At 32.4% G+C, this 18,611-nt stretch overlaps 4 protein-coding genes across 6 annotated transcripts; 1 reads left to right on the top strand and 3 right to left on the bottom strand.

Moving 5' to 3' along the window:
• Positions 1–4,654: 4,654 nt before the first annotated feature.
• Positions 4,655–6,902, bottom strand: LOC145732996 (peroxiredoxin-6-like). Of its 2 annotated transcripts, none has more exons than XM_081985579.1 (4): positions 6,662–6,902; positions 6,225–6,599; positions 6,096–6,168; positions 4,655–4,684 (listed from the first exon to the last, which is right to left on the bottom strand). In XM_081985579.1, exons 1-4 carry the CDS (start codon positions 6,745–6,747, stop codon positions 4,670–4,672), a joined length of 549 nt encoding a protein of 182 aa, XP_081841705.1. In that variant the 5' UTR covers positions 6,748–6,902; the 3' UTR covers positions 4,655–4,669. The 2 variants fall into 2 exon arrangements, with proteins under 2 accessions (XP_081841705.1, XP_081841704.1); XM_081985578.1 differs by lacking the exon at positions 4,655–4,684 and adding an exon at positions 5,778–6,006.
• A 156-nt stretch (positions 6,903–7,058) lies between these two features.
• On the top strand, positions 7,059–8,553 carry LOC145732994 (E3 ubiquitin-protein ligase MARCHF5). The gene is made up of 4 exons (XM_081985575.1): positions 7,059–7,380; positions 7,434–7,679; positions 7,743–7,930; positions 7,989–8,553. Exons 1-4 carry the CDS (start codon positions 7,216–7,218, stop codon positions 8,317–8,319), a joined length of 930 nt encoding a protein of 309 aa, XP_081841701.1. The 5' UTR covers positions 7,059–7,215; the 3' UTR covers positions 8,320–8,553.
• Positions 8,542–11,990, bottom strand: LOC145732988 (carbonic anhydrase-related protein 10-like). Its single transcript, XM_081985569.1, has 9 exons — positions 11,724–11,990; positions 11,267–11,317; positions 10,845–10,984; positions 10,596–10,787; positions 10,039–10,134; positions 9,918–9,984; positions 9,710–9,864; positions 9,514–9,654; positions 8,542–8,741 (listed from the first exon to the last, which is right to left on the bottom strand). Exons 1-9 carry the CDS (start codon positions 11,782–11,784, stop codon positions 8,619–8,621), a joined length of 1,026 nt encoding a protein of 341 aa, XP_081841695.1. The 5' UTR covers positions 11,785–11,990; the 3' UTR covers positions 8,542–8,618.
• A 182-nt stretch (positions 11,991–12,172) lies between these two features.
• Positions 12,173–18,324, bottom strand: LOC145732985 (RNA-binding protein 47-like). 2 transcript variants are annotated; one of them, XM_081985562.1, is made up of 7 exons: positions 18,133–18,324; positions 17,365–18,076; positions 13,552–13,729; positions 13,418–13,502; positions 13,243–13,368; positions 12,931–13,192; positions 12,173–12,707 (listed from the first exon to the last, which is right to left on the bottom strand). In XM_081985562.1, the coding sequence occupies exons 2-7, from the start codon at positions 18,007–18,009 to the stop codon at positions 12,675–12,677; spliced, it is 1,329 nt and encodes a 442-aa protein (XP_081841688.1). In that variant the 5' UTR covers positions 18,010–18,076; positions 18,133–18,324; the 3' UTR covers positions 12,173–12,674. The 2 variants fall into 2 exon arrangements, with proteins under 2 accessions (XP_081841688.1, XP_081841689.1); XM_081985563.1 differs by lacking the exons at positions 17,365–18,076; positions 18,133–18,324 and adding an exon at positions 14,820–15,449.
• Between the last annotated feature and the right edge of the window lie 287 nt (positions 18,325–18,611).

The raw sequence follows: 18,611 nt of genomic DNA, 5'->3' as shown, positions 1-18,611 counted from the left end.
ACTAAAAACAAACCAACTTATTAAAACAGTACCTTGACTATCTTGCCACTGTAACTTAATATTTGCAGTCTTGTCATATTTACACAAGAAAAAAATTTTAAATGCAGAAAGTTGCGAATATTTTTGTTTATTTTCTTAAAAGGTCTACAAGTCTGCTTTATTTTTTTACTAGATGGTTTGTTTGTTATTCATTGCTTTGCATGACTTTTTAATCCATTTTCTAATAGAGAAGATTACAATTGTTCGGTATGCGTACAATTTTTAGATGATCGTAAACTGTTTCAATAGAAAAATTAATTTTTTACATTTTACGTTACAACGTTTGTCTACCACAGTGGAATGTAAAGTTCAAAACATAAACTTAATACAGTTTATGCCTTACAATTTGCTATAAAAGCAAGACTTAGCTTTTCAATATTAAATCGCCTTATAAAAGGTTTAAATGTGCCTGGCACGAATCCCCGTGACGTAATTAGAGACTCTTCAATTCCATATCGTAGCTGGAAGGCTAGAACCGAATTATATCAACTAATTATTTGGGTATGTTCTGTTATATATATATTTTTAGTGTGGTGGGTTTAATCTAAATCGGTGAAACACTAAAACTAAAAAACAAACATTCTGTATTTCAAAGTGAATATGGCAATCCACCTGCAACGACATTAGAATGTAATTCAGTAAATGACAGTTGGTTGGTAACAATTTCATATAAGACATACGTCCATAAATATTTTGTTTTGTTCAGTTCGCTATAAGCAGAAAGAGACGGGGCAACTAGCCTTTTCTACGTCACGTGGGACTTTTTCGTATATGGTGTACTGGGTGTACCAAATAAGTGCGGTTTTTACTAACGTTTTTTTTGCAGTTAAATATATCTAGAGCAAAAAGAAATTTTTTGGTAGACGATTCTATTGTTTTGTCATGTATTTGCGGAGTTGCCCATTTGTGCCATATTTAAATTTAAATTCTAAATTGAATTGTTCCAATTAATTATATTTTTGAGATCTAAATTACATTTAGTATAAATGCCAAACCATTGTTCAAAAATGCATTTTTTTGTCTAAACCATTATTTGTAAATTGAATTCATTTATTCTAGCTATAGTAATAATTAACTAGTGTTTTTCCTTTACTAAATTTAATTATGGTTTGTAGGTATCATCAAACGACACGAATACACTTTTTTACAATTATGTAATACATATTATTAATTATTATATTTTTGTCACTAATATCGGGTCTCGTTTATACCGTTTGTACGTCACCGTTTCGAGCTAATGATTATTGAAACTAGTTAATTTTAAGGTTAAAAACCTGTTCCTTGAAGTTGTTTCGACACTTTTTTTTCAAACTGGTTTTCATCGGTCAAATATGTCGCACTTTAAGAGGAATATAATATATGTTTTCCAAATTTGAATGCGTTATTTATTGTATGACATAAATTTGTTTTGTTAGAGTGGTTCTAATGTCTCACTATTTGATCTCTGAATCTTACGTCTTTAAGCATTTTCAGATATAATAATAATTTACCCGGTATTTATAAAAACTTTTAATAAACGGTTTGGGTGGCTAACTCTGTATACAGGGTGTCACTAAAAAGTGCGGAAAAAATAACACTAAATTGTACTTTTGACACTGTATCTCCAACATCATTCACTTTTAGTTTAAGCTGGGTTAGATTGTCATATTTAAGCTTAATTTGTGGTAACATTTTTTCCACACATTTTAGGACCACCCTGTATAAAATCCTATATATTAAGAGCCTATACCTTTATAAACGTCAAAAACTGATTTGTAGCAGAGCTTTTTTGACGTCACAATGGCGTAGTTTGACAATTGGTTAAATTATGATTTTGCCAAATTACGTTATCGTGACGTCAAAACGCTCTGCTCGCTCCATCGAGCTTGAAAACGAATGCCGCACTAAATTATTGGGTCTTAAATGATAAGACATTCAATCCTATGTCTACCAGAAAGTAAATATTTAATTAAGCTTAATTTCAGGTCAGTTGCATTATCCACAGCATATTTGCTAATAAAAGCAATTAGCGTGATATTACACGTTTTGGGTTTCCGTTGCTATTGAGAGTATCGAAAGCAATTTGGGTAATAATTACCACATTCAGATTTATGAACAAAAATTTTATTTCTAACCTAATATCTCCACTATAACCTATTCAGCACCTGGTAATGAAAACTTCGTCACATGACATGATCACCTTATTACCCCAAGAACAATTGAACTTTAATGCCCTTCCCTTGTTAAACGAACAGGTATTTACAAGCTGTTGTGGAAAGTGGGTTAAAAATTACGTAAAATCCAAGTGTAATGAAAATTCCACTTTCTCCCATGTCTTTGGGGCATATTGGCTGCCGTATTATGACCGAAAGTTATCTCATCGTAGTATTCGGATGCGGCATTGAGAAATATGTCACCTTGCATTATGAAGGAAGTAATATTATTACGTAAAAAATGGATATTTAAATTTCTGAAAACGAATACAAAGCGTTGTTTATGTAAACTAAAACTGATCATCTTATGTTTTAACGTGACAATTTGTACAAAACCTACAGAACTTATCTCACGTGTTTATTGTAATACCTGGTATTTTCTTCACAAATTGTTATTAACAGTTTAAACGTGTTAATTGTTTGCACATGCACTTTTATAAGCCCACATACGTGAGATTGGTATTAATTTTTATTTTACACTAGACTACGAATGAAAAATACAAAACTTAAAAATAATTAATTAGAAAAGAACACACAAGTAATTTCTACTTCAAAAATGGTAAATGTGACTTCTTAAGGAAGACAATTAAAAGAACTAAAAGAAACATTTTGAGTTGTGACAAGTAAAAACATGAAATCTAAGCTAAAATACAAACTTTTTTGGGCATTTTACTGAATTTACCTAAAAACATAATATTTCTTTAAGGTGCTACTGTTCAATTGCATGTTTCTCCCACTACTACAGTTTCTTCAGAATGAACTTTTACTTTCCCCCTTCTCAACCATTCTAATCTATCGATTACTTAATCAGACCGCATTATAGTCATGGCAAATGGCATGTCTAATGAGATTTAGCTTGTGCGAAAATCATTTAAAATGTCCATAATAATTACGTTAAAGCGTGGAAAAATTATTTCTTTTGTGTTTGATCCTGTTTGCTCTTTATTATTAATCCGTAAAGATGTTTATAGTTGGTAGTAGTAATCATTTTTTTTCATAGCTAATCAAAACATAATTAACCATAATAGGACGAGTTGCTTTAAAACGATTATTGTGATCAAAATGTGCAAACTATCAGACCTTCTTAAGTCCACTAGATTTAGAATGTTTCAAAATGCATAAACGTATAAAATGACGTTTTTTCATAGAAAAATAATTGCTGTTAGACTAATTATTTACTATTAACTTCAAGGCGATCTGAGTTGTAATTACAATTCCGCCGTGGTTGACATGACAAACAGGATCGTCGGTTTTGTATTTGGTGACGAATAACAATTTAAAAAGAAAGGAAATTCTTAACGATATTATTCAATTATTATTGATATTTCAATTGTCCTCAGGAGGACCACCTGGGTGCGCTTAAACAATTCCCCAAATCAATAACAATTACATCACTAAATTAAATGCAATCAGAGCATTATTCAACTTCCAGAAACTCAAATATTTGAGAATGCTGAAGCACTTATTCTTATATTGTACTGTCGTAAACAAGTTGCAGATGACACACAATAATGCAGTTGAGTTTATGGCTAATAAACTACCTTAAATTTTACGGCTGTCACTAAAATGCTAATACAGTTGAGGCCAATCGTATTCTTAGCTTATATGTAATGTTTTATGTAACCAAGTGGAAAGCACCCACAAAACAGAATGATATTTTTGCTAGTTAGTTAAATTGAAAAGGGTTCTCACTAAGATATCATACCTAATTCCAAATTATGCTTTATACACAGCAATAGCAATACGGAAACTTGTCTAATAATAGTGGTAATGTTTACCAAACATTTGCATTTACTATTATTATAACATTTACAAGACCTTTGTAAATTGTTTTTGTAGAGCTTTTGAACGTATAATTATACAATCTTTAATTGATGCTTAAATAAATGCTACAATTGAATGTTTGCTTAAGCAAAAAATACAATTGACACAAAAGTACACCTGAATGAATGATAATAGTTTAGAATATGTAGCAAAACGCGAAAACTTGACTTTGTAGAAGTGCGACCCTAATGGCAAATATTGCTTTCAGCCAATAGTTTTTAGCAAACAGGAAAACGACGATATACTTGTGGACTTTACCAAAATGTAATAATTAAAATTACAAAGAACTGAACTTTAGTACTTTCAAACATTTACGTTTTTACGAAAACGAGCTATAGTGTTTACACTTGGTAATTACCTGGTTTTATGAAGTGACAATGAGCCAGTCAATTTAAGTTTGTGGTATATCTATTTTTCAAATTATATAATCACACACTTCCCTTAATTTCAGTGGTTAAAATATACACAAGTGCAGCATTTACTGGCTGCTTTTTCTTGCCCAATCACAAACAATTTTTGACGCAAATACTGCACATTTGGACTTTTTACGAAACAATCTGATTAAAAAAACAACAATCACTTCTTCATTATCCTATCCAATTTAAACTGGCCATCTAACCATGACATACCTGTAACAAAATAGCAAAGTTTGAGCAATTTCGTTGCACAGACGATTTTGGAATATTAAAACCAACTACACATACGTTTAGGTAGCAAAGAAAATTGTTGCAGTCATTATGAAATTAATAGCCTTGTAACTTTAACCTTTATTATAACAATAGCTTAAACGACCTTTTTAAAACAATTATTATTATTTGATGTGTTTTGTGGACACCTATAATGTCATCATCACCTACAAATTAGGGGTATTTATCAAAATTGGTTGATTAACCGATAAAATAGAACACAGCAATAATAACTGGCTTGGATAATATCCATGTGACAAGACAAATTTTTGTTTAAGTTGTGTTTGTGATTTGTCAAAAAAATCTTTATCTTGACCAACCAGAAACTATAATACAGTGCTGTGATTTACGCAAATACTACACCATGTGGACTTGTCATTAAAAGTAACTAGAGTTAAATTTTTTAAGCATTTTTGGTAACACTGGTATGATTTACTCTAATTGAATGGCAAATAAACTGGAACTATAATTATGGTTAAGCAACCTGGTCACAAGGACCTGATAAATATTAAGTTGCTACATTACATCTGTTTGCGTTTTTTTTTGTAAGTTAAATAAAGGTGGGCAATGATGGCTAATTAATAAACTTTCGCGTCCTACATAATATACAGTAAAAAGTTATGTTTTACTTCCAATCACTAAACAATTTTGACAATGACTGTGTTTTTTGATCAACTAAAAACGTTTTGTTTCGCAAATCAATGAGTATATTGATTCAAAAAGAAAGCAATAATTCTTCTTTTCTTGAAATGGAAATTTACTTTTGGTTTCGTTCCACTGCGCCTTGACGTTGTATAACGTTAAGGAGTGCGTTTCCCTGCAGACGGAGAAACTGGTTATTAAGCAGTCTCAAGTTGAGAAACACTTATGCTGTACCATTGGAACCAAATTTCTGAGAGCGGATTACTATGCATATATCGACAGTCACAGGGAGCAATGAATCGGAACCGTGAATATTATGTAAAAAGTTTTTGTCGTTTTTGTGGTGACCTAAATATTAAAGGTTTTTGTAACAACACATATTATATGTAGTAAGTTAATTTAAAGAGATTTTATTGAAACAAAAAAAATTCTGAAGGCAGCACATTATATCATATTATTAAATACTCCTAACATTTACAGTAAGTAAAAAAATCTTATTCATGAATAGTTGTCTTCCTCAAATACTCTAAACCTGAAGGAAGAGTTACCACAGTTTTTGAAGGAAATAAAGTTTTACACTCTTCATTTGAAACTGTAGGTTGTATCATTACAGCATCTCCTTTCTAAAATGATCAGTGCATTAGACATTTTTGAAAATATTGAAAAAAATACACCTTTTGAAGAGTTATAAAGCCATAACAAAATCACATACCTGCCAATTTGCTGGTGTAGCCACTTTATATTTGTCACAAAGCTGAAGGGAATCCAACACCCTAATAATTTCCCTACAAACAAACATATTACACTGTGATTTCACTTGTTGGAAACAAAAAGAACTAACTTAAAGTTTCTGCCAGTGGTTGCAGGATATAAAATAGACAATCTCATCTTTTTATGGGAGTCAACTATAAAAACTGCTCTAGCAGCAACTGGTACACCATTAGAATCTTTCTCATCCAGATCAATCATATCTAAATCAACTGCAATGCTTCTGTCTTCATCTGCAATAATGGGATATGGAAAGTTTGGCTCATTGAAGCCAGCATACTGCTTAATGTCCTGTGTCCATTTCAGATGTGATTCCTTAGTGTCACAGGACAAAGCTATTAGTTTACAGTTTCGTTCTGCAAACTCATCTTTCATTTGTAACAGGGTGGCCAATTCAGTCGTGCAGACTGGAGTAAAGTCTGCCGGGTGAGAGAATAGTATCCCCCAACTATTGAAATAACACCAAAACATGATTGTGACTGTACTAAAGGTAAAGTAAAGAAAGCTTACGAATCTTTGAACCAGTCATGTAGATGCATGTCCCCAAATGTGGTTTTTACAAAAGGATTTGGAAAAATATCACCGAGTCGGACCATTTTAATAAACAAAACCGTTATGTAAACTAGATTAATTTAATTTTAATATTTTATTATTGTAAAGTAGCGTTTTGTTTAATATTGCTCTGAGACCGGCTTTTTTCTAGTAGTTAAACCTTGTATTTTAAAATTTGACGAAATGTGAGGTTAAGTCGTTAATCGTTATGCACTTCTTTTTTCTGTATTATAAAACTGATATGACGTTTTCAAAAGTTGATCACATGACTTCGTTAACAATAAACTGCTTGGATCCTCGTGATCAAATGTCAGTCAACAAATAAACACAGATGACATTGGACTATTTTTATTTCAATTAAACAAAAACACCTTTCTGACGTTTTTTTGGTAAACATTTTTAATTAAAGTCACAAAAAAAATGACAAAATAACTTTCTTTCGCCCAAATTTCCTTTGCTTTCTTCAATTTCACATTTTAGCTAAATTAGTTGTTATGAAATAGACATTTACCATGAACGCGGATGCAGGCCAAAGTTCTTCTAGTGAGGACACTAAAGGAGCACCAATCAGTCAGAAAGAATCTGGAAGGTATTGTTGGGTTTGTTTTGCTTCTGAAGAGGAGGACAGAAACGCCGCTTGGGTGCAGCCATGTAACTGTAGAGGCACCACAAAATGGGTAACTATTTTCCCTCATTCAAATTTCTCATTATAAAAAATGCCAATGACCAGGTTCACCAAACTTGCCTGCAAAGATGGGTGGACGAAAAACAAAAAGGGGGCAACATAAGCAAAGTGACTTGCCCTCAATGTCAAACTGAATATATTATAGTTTTTCCAAATATGGGTATCCTAGTCCTTATTTTAGATACAGTGGACAGCTTTATCTATAAAGGGTGTCCATTTATGGCTGCAGGGATTGTTGTTGGTGCAGTTTACTGGTGTGCAGTCACTTATGGTGCTATTACTGTAATGCAGGTTTGCTATTTCTTTATGGCAAAGTCAAAAATGCCTAATAAACTAATATTGATATGTATTTAGGTTATTGGACAAAAAGAAGGCTTAGCAATAATGGAGCAAGCAGATCCTTTAATCTTACTGATAGGTCTTCCTGCCATTCCTGTTGCCTTACTTTTAGGCAAACTGATTCGTTGGGAAGATGCCTTATTAAGGTTTATGCGAAAAAACATCAATAAAATTCCACTTATTCGCAGTATCCCACCTTTTAGGTAAGTTTTAGTAATCAGAACAGTTATAGGTTGTATAAATAATAATGTTTTTCTTTAGAATTGACATAGAAACAAGTACTCGGACAGAGTCGACAACTGAAAATGACCTCCCTCCCTTAATTAGTCCAGTGTCGGCGACTAGAGTATTGTGCGGGGCTCTACTAATGCCCACAATTTCAACGTTTTTTGGAAGGTTTTTATTCGAATCTGTCAAGTCAAATTTCCACAGGACTATATTAGGAGGTCTGGCGTTTATAGCATTAAAAGGCTGTCTGAAAATTTATCACAAACAGCAAAATTACATTAGACAGTGTCATCGAAAAATTTTAGACTATACCGAGTCAAATATATCGACGTATGTGAGACATAATCGGTCGCAAGACGATTAAAGTTTTTGACAACCTTACAATTCCAATTACTTGTTTTGTATGGAACATTTGAAATTACTTATTTACCTAACACTGCTTTGTCTACTAGTATTTTGTTAATATAGTTTTATGTTTGGGTTTGCAGATTTTGTATATTATATTTAGGAACGCTATTTGTACATAATATAACAGACCTTTGACAGTTCTCTTGTCTTGTTGAATTTGTTCTCAATATAAACCAAATTTATTTTTTGATCTGTGGACTGATTTTTAATTTGACTACCAAGTGGTTTATTACTTTGGTCTGGGAATTATCTATTCTATATTCTCTCAATTTTTTGCTTCTGTATAATTCCCTGGCCAGTCTGGTTATGGTGTAGCCAAGTGTTTGATTCATATTTGACACCCTTTTTTAAACCTGAACAGGATGAGTTATTCCTTCTCTGAAAAATATATTATCAGATTTGAGTAGGATAAGTTTACCTATTATGCATGCAATAGAGGTTTATTATACAGCTGTTGTAATATCCAAAAATTCAATCAAGAATTTGTATGATCTAATTTTACAAATACAGGGTGTCCCTAAAATGTTCGAAAAAAATTCTACCACAATGAACACTAACTTACCTTAGTCCAAAATGTCGGAAATACAGAGTGTCAAAAGTGCAATTTTACAGTTTTCGTTTTTCGTAAATAATTTTTCTAATAATTAGCGTATTACGTCAAAATTTGGCTAGGGGTGATCTTGTGTGTGAAACAAGTTAAACTAACGACGTTCTGTCAATATTGTCCGCGTTCTCCTCATTCTCAGTATCTGAAACCAATGTAAACACAGTCATTTAGGTGCAAGTGCCAAAATTTTCAGAATTATGTATCTCGGTTTTTTTTTGGGTTGTAAGCACCGTAAAAACCTCAAAATGTTCATCTTGAACTGCTCTTTCTCTGTCATTTTATGAATCGCAATTTTGCCATACTTGTTATATAAAATCTATAGAATTTACCTAAGAAAGTAATACCTGTTAAGAGTTATTGATTTAAGCCACGGTCTGTATGTTTGACACCAACATTATCCACTTTTGGACTAAGGTAAGTTGGATTTATTCAAAATCATCATTTTTAAGCTTCAAAAACATTGTGATACCATTTTTGTACACCCTGTATTAAGAGAGGCTGTCAACAGACCACCATCACGTATACTATATAACTGTTACCTACAGGAGTAGTGCTATTAACTTTGAAGTTAATATTTGTTCGAACAGATCTTTGATGTAGAAATTGCGGTGGTCTAAAGTTATTTCCTAATGGAGCTGTCGGATATTTCTGATCACCTTGCATCAAACGTCTTAGAGCATGCACCTAAAACTGGTGGTGTCTCAAATAATTCCTGCCGAAAACCTGCAAAAGGATTTACCTGCTGTTTTGTTATGTAAATGGGCTTATTTAATATAATCCAAGTGACTGTTTCGTCACAGGAAGGCATGGTCAGGGACCCGTCATAGGTCATATAGTAATGAGTGTCGGGAAATAGTTGTCTGATTGAAATTCCTTTTATTTCAGCTTGTTGTCCTAAAAATCATACTAGAACTCTAGGATTTTAGTGTTTTAATTCAATTACTTACCGGCGTATCTAATGTTTTTAATTTGGTCAGTTATTCTTCTGAGTTCATGATTTGACTGATCTCCAATCTAATAATTATCAGTTAATTGAATGACGTTAACAAGATATTCAAACAGAAATACCTGAAGCAGTATAGATATTCCTACTATGCCATGAGATTTGTGCATTGCCTCTGAAAAGTTGGTATACAAATCAGAGTTGTATCCAAAAATTTGAATCTGAAACATCAATCAAATTTTATGTATGAATGTCTTATTAAAAACTCTCATTAGCAAGATAAATTTATAGACCACAGATGGAACATATATTTAAAATTCTTGGGGTATTAAAGCAAAATTATTTAAAACGGATTATACGTCCTCATCCCCCAGCGATGAAAATAAGTTCTGGGGGATTTAAGTTTTTAACCTAAAATATGATCAGCGAATATTAAGCCCATTAATCAAATTCCCACCAGAACTAATTACTCTCATTGAAAATCTTGGAAATTTTAAGTTGCCTGAAGAAAATTCCATTTCTTGTATCTACTCCAACTAATTTGGTGAATCTATTATTTTTTTGATACAGTTTTCCACTTAAATTTGTCAGTTTTTTTCATTATTTGTAGCACAGTTTGTAAGTAAATACAAGACTTTGTAACTTTCACGCCTTTTTAGTAAATAATTTTTGTGATTCTTACTTCTGCCGGAAAAAAGTATCCATCAATGCTATGTTCACTCCCAAAATGATCGTGAAGACCATAATGGATATGAATTTCCTGAAATTGGTATCGATAGGATAATGGACCTCCCGTTATATTTATACGGTCACACGAGTCGTTTGCAATTGCAAGAAAAACGCTGTGGCCCGTATTCGTGATTGTACCGTTAATCTGTAACAAAAATGCAGAATAATCACTTTAAATCTTTACAATTTTGAATTAACTTACCCTACGTTTGTCAATATAAACTGCTGATAGCAAATTGGGATCAAAAAGCAGTTTACTAGCTTTTATATTTATGGGCGATTGTAGTCTGCCTTTTGTACATAACCACCATTCGGGGTTTATAAGTCCCCAGTAAGCTGGTCCTGTTAAAAGATTGACACATAATAATTTTAATGTTAATTTTAAAGAGCTAATGCAACAAGTTTTTCCGGCCAAAAGCCTTTTTCGCTGAGTTTTCCAAATAGAAAATGTAACTGTGTAGCTGCCCAAACAAATATTTACTTTAATTAGGTAGGTTCACGTTTGAACCGAAATAGAGGAAAACTTTATTATACTTGTACTGGTCAGCATTCACTGGATTACATTCTGAAGAATATATGGTTGATTTTCAGACTGTATGTGTAGTAAACAACAATTAGTCTTACCGGATATGCCATCGTGCGTCCACCATTCGTGCCAATTTAGTGCTTGTACCTCTGAAAAATTAACCACTTTGCATAATAACAAAATTCAAAAGGTCGCATGCACAGAATCTTTCTAATGAAGGAATATTGCATAAAAGTGCATTTCTTGAATTACAATGCTGTTGCATAATAAATAGGACGATATTCCATTTTTATTTAAGGAAAAACCAATTTTTCATTCCCCTTTTAGCCTTAGGAAAAATTTAAATCCCAGCTATATCATTCATATCTGGCTCGTAAAAATCTACCTCCGAGGAGTGATATAAAATATTATCTTTTGTTTTGTCTGGCCGTAACAAAACCTTGAATGGCAAATTATCATTAATTTTTTTTGTTAACCAGAATGTTTAAATTGTTTATAAAAAATACTTAAGCCTAACTAATTTCATGAGTAATATTAAAGTAAAATTAAACTTACCAAATAATAATCCTATAAGAATAATCTTCCTTATTGTTAACATTTGATGTACAAAATGCATTAGAAGTTTTCTTCATTTAATTTCTGGAAATTTGTTTTTTTGTAAAAGAACGATGCATATTGGCAGTGATTTTAACAAAAAGAGTCTTAATAACAAAGAATAGAACTGACTATCTTCTAAGACCGCGTCAAACTGTTTGAAGGTTTTAAAGCTTGGCACCTAAAAATCCTTATTCAAGCAACAAGTGGTGCTCTCTACACCGTTTTTAGGATCTAATAAAAACTGTAAGCGAACCAATACGGCAACTTTCTGCTTATTGGGCATTTAAAGTTGACCATCTGTGACCATTAAACCTTTTGAGCTACCAGTAGGCGTGGCTTGTTGTTAAGACACCCACCTGCATTTTAACTTTTGTGATGTGAAAGGCTTTAGCAAGTAAACACAAAACTGTAAAAAAATGTTTTACTTACTTATTAAAGTTTCGTAAGAAAAAGGGCTTTAAAAAACATTCGTTTTTAGTATAAAAAGTACAAAAGTTGTTAACGAACACTTTAACAAACATGATATGTGGGGTAATTCACAAAATTTTAGAAAATTTTGGCTTAAAAAATTGCATTACATAATCTTAAAATGTTTTACATTTAAACGTTCACATTAAAAAAAAAAACATACAGAATATCGAACAAACAGTAATTAAAAAGCTTTGGATGAGAGTAGATTTAAACAAAACAAACAAACAAAATTTAAATGTGGTGAAAAATGAGTATAAAGACCAACATCATTCTCAGTTGGTTGACATTTTGTTTTGGTGTGTTAATCACATCTTTTGCATAATACTAATTATTATAATTAATGTAAAAAGTTTGGTCAACGTCTTAATATCTATAAGTAAACATCAAATAACATAAAAAAAACACTTCTGTGTCACAAATAAAAGTTAAAACGCCGATTTAGTCGTCTTCCACTAATTTCCTCACCATGTCCTAAAAAAAAATGAGAATGTTATTGGAATCAAAAGTGAATTTAAGTGACAAAGCGAGAACAAATGTCACAAAAGCCATATCAACTTACACAACTAATTTGTTATACAGTGACTAATGTAACTCAATGTAACTAAATATATGAGTCAAGAACACTTATTTACTGATTATGCATATGATTTACAAATCTCTGAACACTTTTTTCTGTAAAAAATCATATAATTACCTCATAATAAATCCTTTTAAAATAGTCATCTTTGTATTCTTCAGGGGTTGTGCTCATGTCAGTTAAATTTGGGGAACTGCATTCACTTGACAATGTGCGTAAGCTCCCAAAATTGACAGATTGGCAGATTTCCACTGAAAATGGAAACCAACCGAATTTTGAATTTTCATCAGGATACGCCCAAAAGTTTGATCTGGCAGATGCTGAATACGGAAGACTTAGAGAACCAACTGAGGCTGATTTATTCCATTGGATATCTTCCCTGAAATATTCTTATGTAAACTGCTGACAATGAAAAATGCAGTCACTTACTGGTAATTTTCGTCATGTTCCAACTGATCTTTGACATACTTTTTTGGTGGCTGTGATCCAAAGTTAGTCAAATCAATGCTTATTGAGGAAGTTTTCTTTGCTAACCCATAGTTTATTCGCTGTTCCCTAGAATATCACATTAGTATGAAAAACCACTAACATTTCAGTCACTTACAAGATTTTATCTCGGTAACTACGACTCGTGTATTTATCCCCAGGTTTTGCAAACTGAACCTCCACCAGTGTGTGACAGAAGTTTTCTAGAAGAGTTCTGTTTTACTGTAAAAGTTAACTTAAAATAAGTATTACCTTTTAGCTGGTCCATTAGGGTTTCGGCTTGTGTACGGGTGAACAAATGGACAAAAGCATAATCCTTATACTTAAAAACTTTTTCGACTGCCTTTTTGCCAATCAGAGCGTAGACTAGGTGCGCAAATTCTTCTGAATCCATGGAAACTGGCAAGTTTCTGAGAAAAAGAACTTTCACCTGAAACCAAAAAATAATGGTTTATTTTAATTCCATTACAATCCAAGTATTTTTAGCTACAAAAAAGAAATAGATTGTAGCATTATCAACAGTTTTAAGAGGTATTTTTGAAATATTGGTCAATAATAACTATACACAGAGTGGTTCAATTATGTACCAAGTTTCGTAGTGTTTTTTCAAGTTATCGGATTGAAAATTTAATGAGGAATCCAAAAATGTGCGTAAAACAATCATTTTCTTAGTGGGTTTCAAATTTCAGACCACTGATTTAAATACTTGTTTTACCAAACGAGTTTTTGCTAAATAACTCAAAAACGGTGAAAGTTACAGAAAATTTTCAGGGCACCAAAAATGTTCTTAATTAACTCCTTAAGTTTGTAGGACCGTTTTTGCTTTTCCTGCTTTTCTGCCAGTATACAGGATCTGCAAGAAAAGTATGGTGGTTCACTATTTTTGTCACCCTGTACGCAATTTTTAAGATAGAATTTTTTAATCTATATCACTGGAAAGAAGAGCTCAAAACGGTTCTTTTAAGTGGTTGAACCACCCTGAACTCCCAAAAACAATTGAGTTACAGGGTGCTCAAATGTCAAACTGTAACTGATTTGAAAATTGGTTGTATCAAATCAGTTTTTGCTGAATAATGCAGAAAAAGTTTTAGACTCCGTGCAAAGTGTAGTGATTTAAATTTATGACAGCCATGACAGGAAAATTATATTTTTCTAGCAAATTTCAATTAAACCCATAAATTTACTGGTCAAATTGGAATCAAGTTTCTGGAATTAATTGGTAAATTTTCCTGTCACACTGAATTTTACTTTAGATAACTGATAATGGTATATTTACCCCCATCATTATTTAATGGTAATGGATTGTGCAGTATTTGCGAAATTCCAGCACTCTTCACAGTTTGTGATTGGTCAAAAAAAACCAGCTCTGAGTTTGCTTCTTTATTGACCAATCACAAACTACAAACAGTGCTGTGATTTAGGAATACTTGCTGCACATGTGAACTTCCACAATCAGCATGTTTTATGATGTGTCATATACCTTAGATATCTTTTTTGACATAAAACTGATGCATTATTACCTGATCCAAAATTTCATTAGGGCGTTCCATAATCGGAATGGACCAATCAACCAAAAGCTTCTTCCCGAATAAATATAAATTGTTTTGAAATTTAGCCCGAAAGAAACATGCTTCTTCGTGGGTATGGAATTCCAAAAACACAAATCCTCTATTAAGCCTCGGATTCGCATAGTTTCGATAAGTGATCACATCGACCAAGTTTTGTACATTGTAGCCGTTTTTAAGGGCTTGCCAAATTTCGTCTTTGTTCTTAATCCTCGGTAATCCACCCAGGAAAATTCGACAATTATTGTGAGACAGTTCAAGAACTAAACATCTTCCATCTTGAAATTCCCTGTCTGGTAATTCGTCTAGTGCTTTTTTAGCACACGTTTTGTTCATGTAAGTCACGTAACCGAATCCACGATTTTTCTCTAAGTTCCATCTCATCATTAGTTTAATTTGGTATATTTCTCCTGCTTGCTCAAAAAATTGCACCAGGTCCATTATGGTCGCTGTGTAGGGTATCCTGGTGACGAACACTTCAGATTCTTTTTCCGGTACAAAACCTTCGTATTTAAGCGGGTTTACCAATACTTTTTTATAAGGAACCGATTCGCTTACGTACTGTGTCATTTTTATTGTAAAACACTGTTCAATTATTTAAAACAAACGTTCTGCTTCTGCAACTTGTAAACTCTTCTTACCAACCTTGAAGTTGCACACAAAATTGACCTGGTGTCTCGTGGCCCCCCACCAAGTTTTTCTAAACAATTTAAAACCGCGATTTTTGCTGTTCCGTGATTGGTCTTTGGGTCATTCTAATCCCTCAAAGAAAATGCCGACAGGCGCGGGTTTAGTCGGCTTTTGCCATTTTCAAAGCTTCACCAAACTGTTGTTTTTAGATAAATGTCGCTTTTAATTGATTTAATGTTGTTTGTTTTAAAAAAGAAATACGTACAGGGTGTCCTAATAAGAACTGCACGCAGCTCTTAAAGAAATTGACTAAATTTATCTCGTGAAACATATAATCGGGTCAAGGAAATTAATCGGACAGTCAATTCGCCAGACAATCCTGAAGAATCAAAACAGGATAGAAATTGGATTAGAGAAAATATAGAGATAGAAAAAGAGAAACAAATTTGAATCCTAACCTAATCCAATTGCTTTGGTTTTCTATTGTTTGCGAGTTTTATTACTCTTAACTGTAACTCCATATTTCAGTTTTTTGTGCATTTTTCTATGGAGGTAAATTCAGTTGTGAAACTGTTTCAACCTTGTCTTGCCGTTTGTCAAATTTCAATCCAAAACCGTTTACATCGTCCAAATCATACAACCATCAATCGTATCAGTGTTTCAATCCTATTAATTTTCAGAATATCGACTATTCTCTATCTGTTCAATTGAAATGACAAATCGTACAAATTTCGTCTTTGCAGCATTTTAAAGAGTATTTCCGGCACTAAAGGATCTCCTAGAAAAAAATCTTATTTCGTTTTTATTCTCTAGAGGAAGTTTTTTCATAGATATCTCAAAAATTTACTTGTTCTAACAAAAATTCTATCCAAACTAAACATCTTTGGAAATGGTTGGAAATATGTCTATACATTATATTATTAATTATTCTATAAATTATACAGAGTGGTCTACCAGGAACCGGCGCTATCCATTATAAAAAACCATAATTCTGAAAATTTGGTAGAACACCGAAGTATAGGTATGTAAGTATATAAGGGCAGTATATGTAAAGTTTCAAACTTCCACATGCGTTTCTTAAAAATGCACTTTCAACACTCATATCATAAATAGCTACTCACTTCCCATGTATATTGTTTTTTTTTTTGGATTCTATGTCTCAAATTCGATGATTTTATGGCGTATCTCAAAAACACTAGAAGCTTTCAAACAGCCTTTGGCAGCTCAGAAACACCAAAATGTCACCAGTATCTGTCAAACTGTCTTCTGAGTCTTAAAAGTATTACAACAAGTTCTCAAACTCCAAAATGTCTGATAATTCTAATTCTTTAAAATGTCACCAGAAGTTTGAAAACTGTTTTCAGTTGCTTGGATTCTCAAGGTTGAGAGAAAAATCGGTTAAGTGTGATGCCTTCTAGCGGCCAAATGGTTTAACCTACCAACCAGTGTTGTAATATCTTTAAAAAGCCCATTTCAATGACCATCTATTTACCGTACAAAAGTTTATATACTGTGTACCAAATAAGCAAGTTCTTTACGAATGAATGAAACACTGCACTTAAAAAACTGAAAAATAAATTTATGAATTTTGACGCCCTCCAACAGCCCAACCAATAAATCAACCATATCGTTGAAAAGCCTATTTCATAAGCTATCTATTGAGGTATAAAAGTCTATACAGAGTGTACCAAATTGGTGTGTTATTTACGATTGAGTGAAATACTGCATCAAAAACGTGAAAAAAAATTGGTCAACTTTGACGCTCTTGATGAGTTACATCGTTGAAAAGCCCATTTCTTTATTTTAGTTTGATTTTCATTATTATTATTCAACTAAAGCTAAATATTGTAAATAAAATTACTGTACTCACCTCAGACCTAATTTGAAAATCAGCTTTTGAAATACAAGTTTTTTTCACAGGAAGTGCCCAATCCACAACAAGCTTCTGGTCGAACAAATTCAGTTTAGATCCAAAGTTAACTTTGAAATAAACCGCTTCTTCATGAGTGGCGAATTTCAAAATTGCAAAACCCTTATTTTTGGTCGAGTTGATGCAACTTTGACGCACCATTACATCCACGATATTGTTAATATTGTAAGTATGGATCAAAGCTTCCCACACATCATGTTTCGTTTTGTCTGTGGGAATTCCCCAAAGAAAAATCCTGCAATTTTTTAAGGAGGTGTGAAGCGACAGCAAAACGCCTTTAAAGGGTGCATTGCTCAAAGCTTTTTGAGCTTTCTGCGCTACAACTTGAGAAAAATATCGAACGTAACCGAAACGTTTGTTTTGCGGTCCGTTTGAAATCAGTTTTACATCGAACAATCGACCGATTTGTTCGAAAAACAGGGCCAAATCGTAAACGGTCGCTTCTTGTGGAATTCCGGTTACTAAAATCCCCCCATTATCTTCCGGTTTACCGTTGATGGAAGTGTAAAGTTTTTTTTGGTGTCCTAAATTTTTGTAATAGTACACGTTCGGACAGTCCAATATTTCTAGCATGCCAGGCTTCATTTTAGCTTTTAATTTCTAATAATTATTTAGTCAAACACGTTAAATTCAGGATTTACTTCTAGTAAATCTATAAATAATACAAACTAGTTAAAAAAAAATAAATAAATAATTTAAATTACTTACCAAGACACGAACACTAGTCCAACACTTACACACTTATTACATTTATTTTAGAAGCTCATAAAATGTAAAATAAAGAAATTAAGAGCATAAAATATTCTCATATATGAATCATATACGTATGTAATGCTTCAGTCTAACACTTAATCTGACCAGTTCACTTGTGCGTGTGGTGTTAACAATGTACCTTCAGTAACCCAAACAAAAATGCAACAAATATTTTATCAATATATAAAAAAACATAAACACACCTTCAAGGCTAACTTTAAAACCATATTGACCCATGAAAGATTTCGGAAAAATACATGGGCAATATGTTTTAAGTAGTTTGATGTAAAAAAAAATTCTTAATTATGTTAAATTTACTTTCAAATAAATATTTTGGAAATTGGAATTGGATTTTTGAAAAAATGAACCAAAATGATATCGTTTTGTTCAGGTGCAGCAAAAACCACAAATATCGTTATGATTTACATTTGCTT

Source organism: Ips typographus, linkage group LG8 (assembly GCF_016097725.1).
Source record: "Ips typographus isolate SLU linkage group LG8, UJ_Ityp_2.0, whole genome shotgun sequence".
Taxonomy (NCBI): domain Eukaryota; kingdom Metazoa; phylum Arthropoda; class Insecta; order Coleoptera; family Curculionidae; genus Ips; species Ips typographus.
This window is presented reverse-complemented; position numbering and strand designations above follow the sequence as displayed.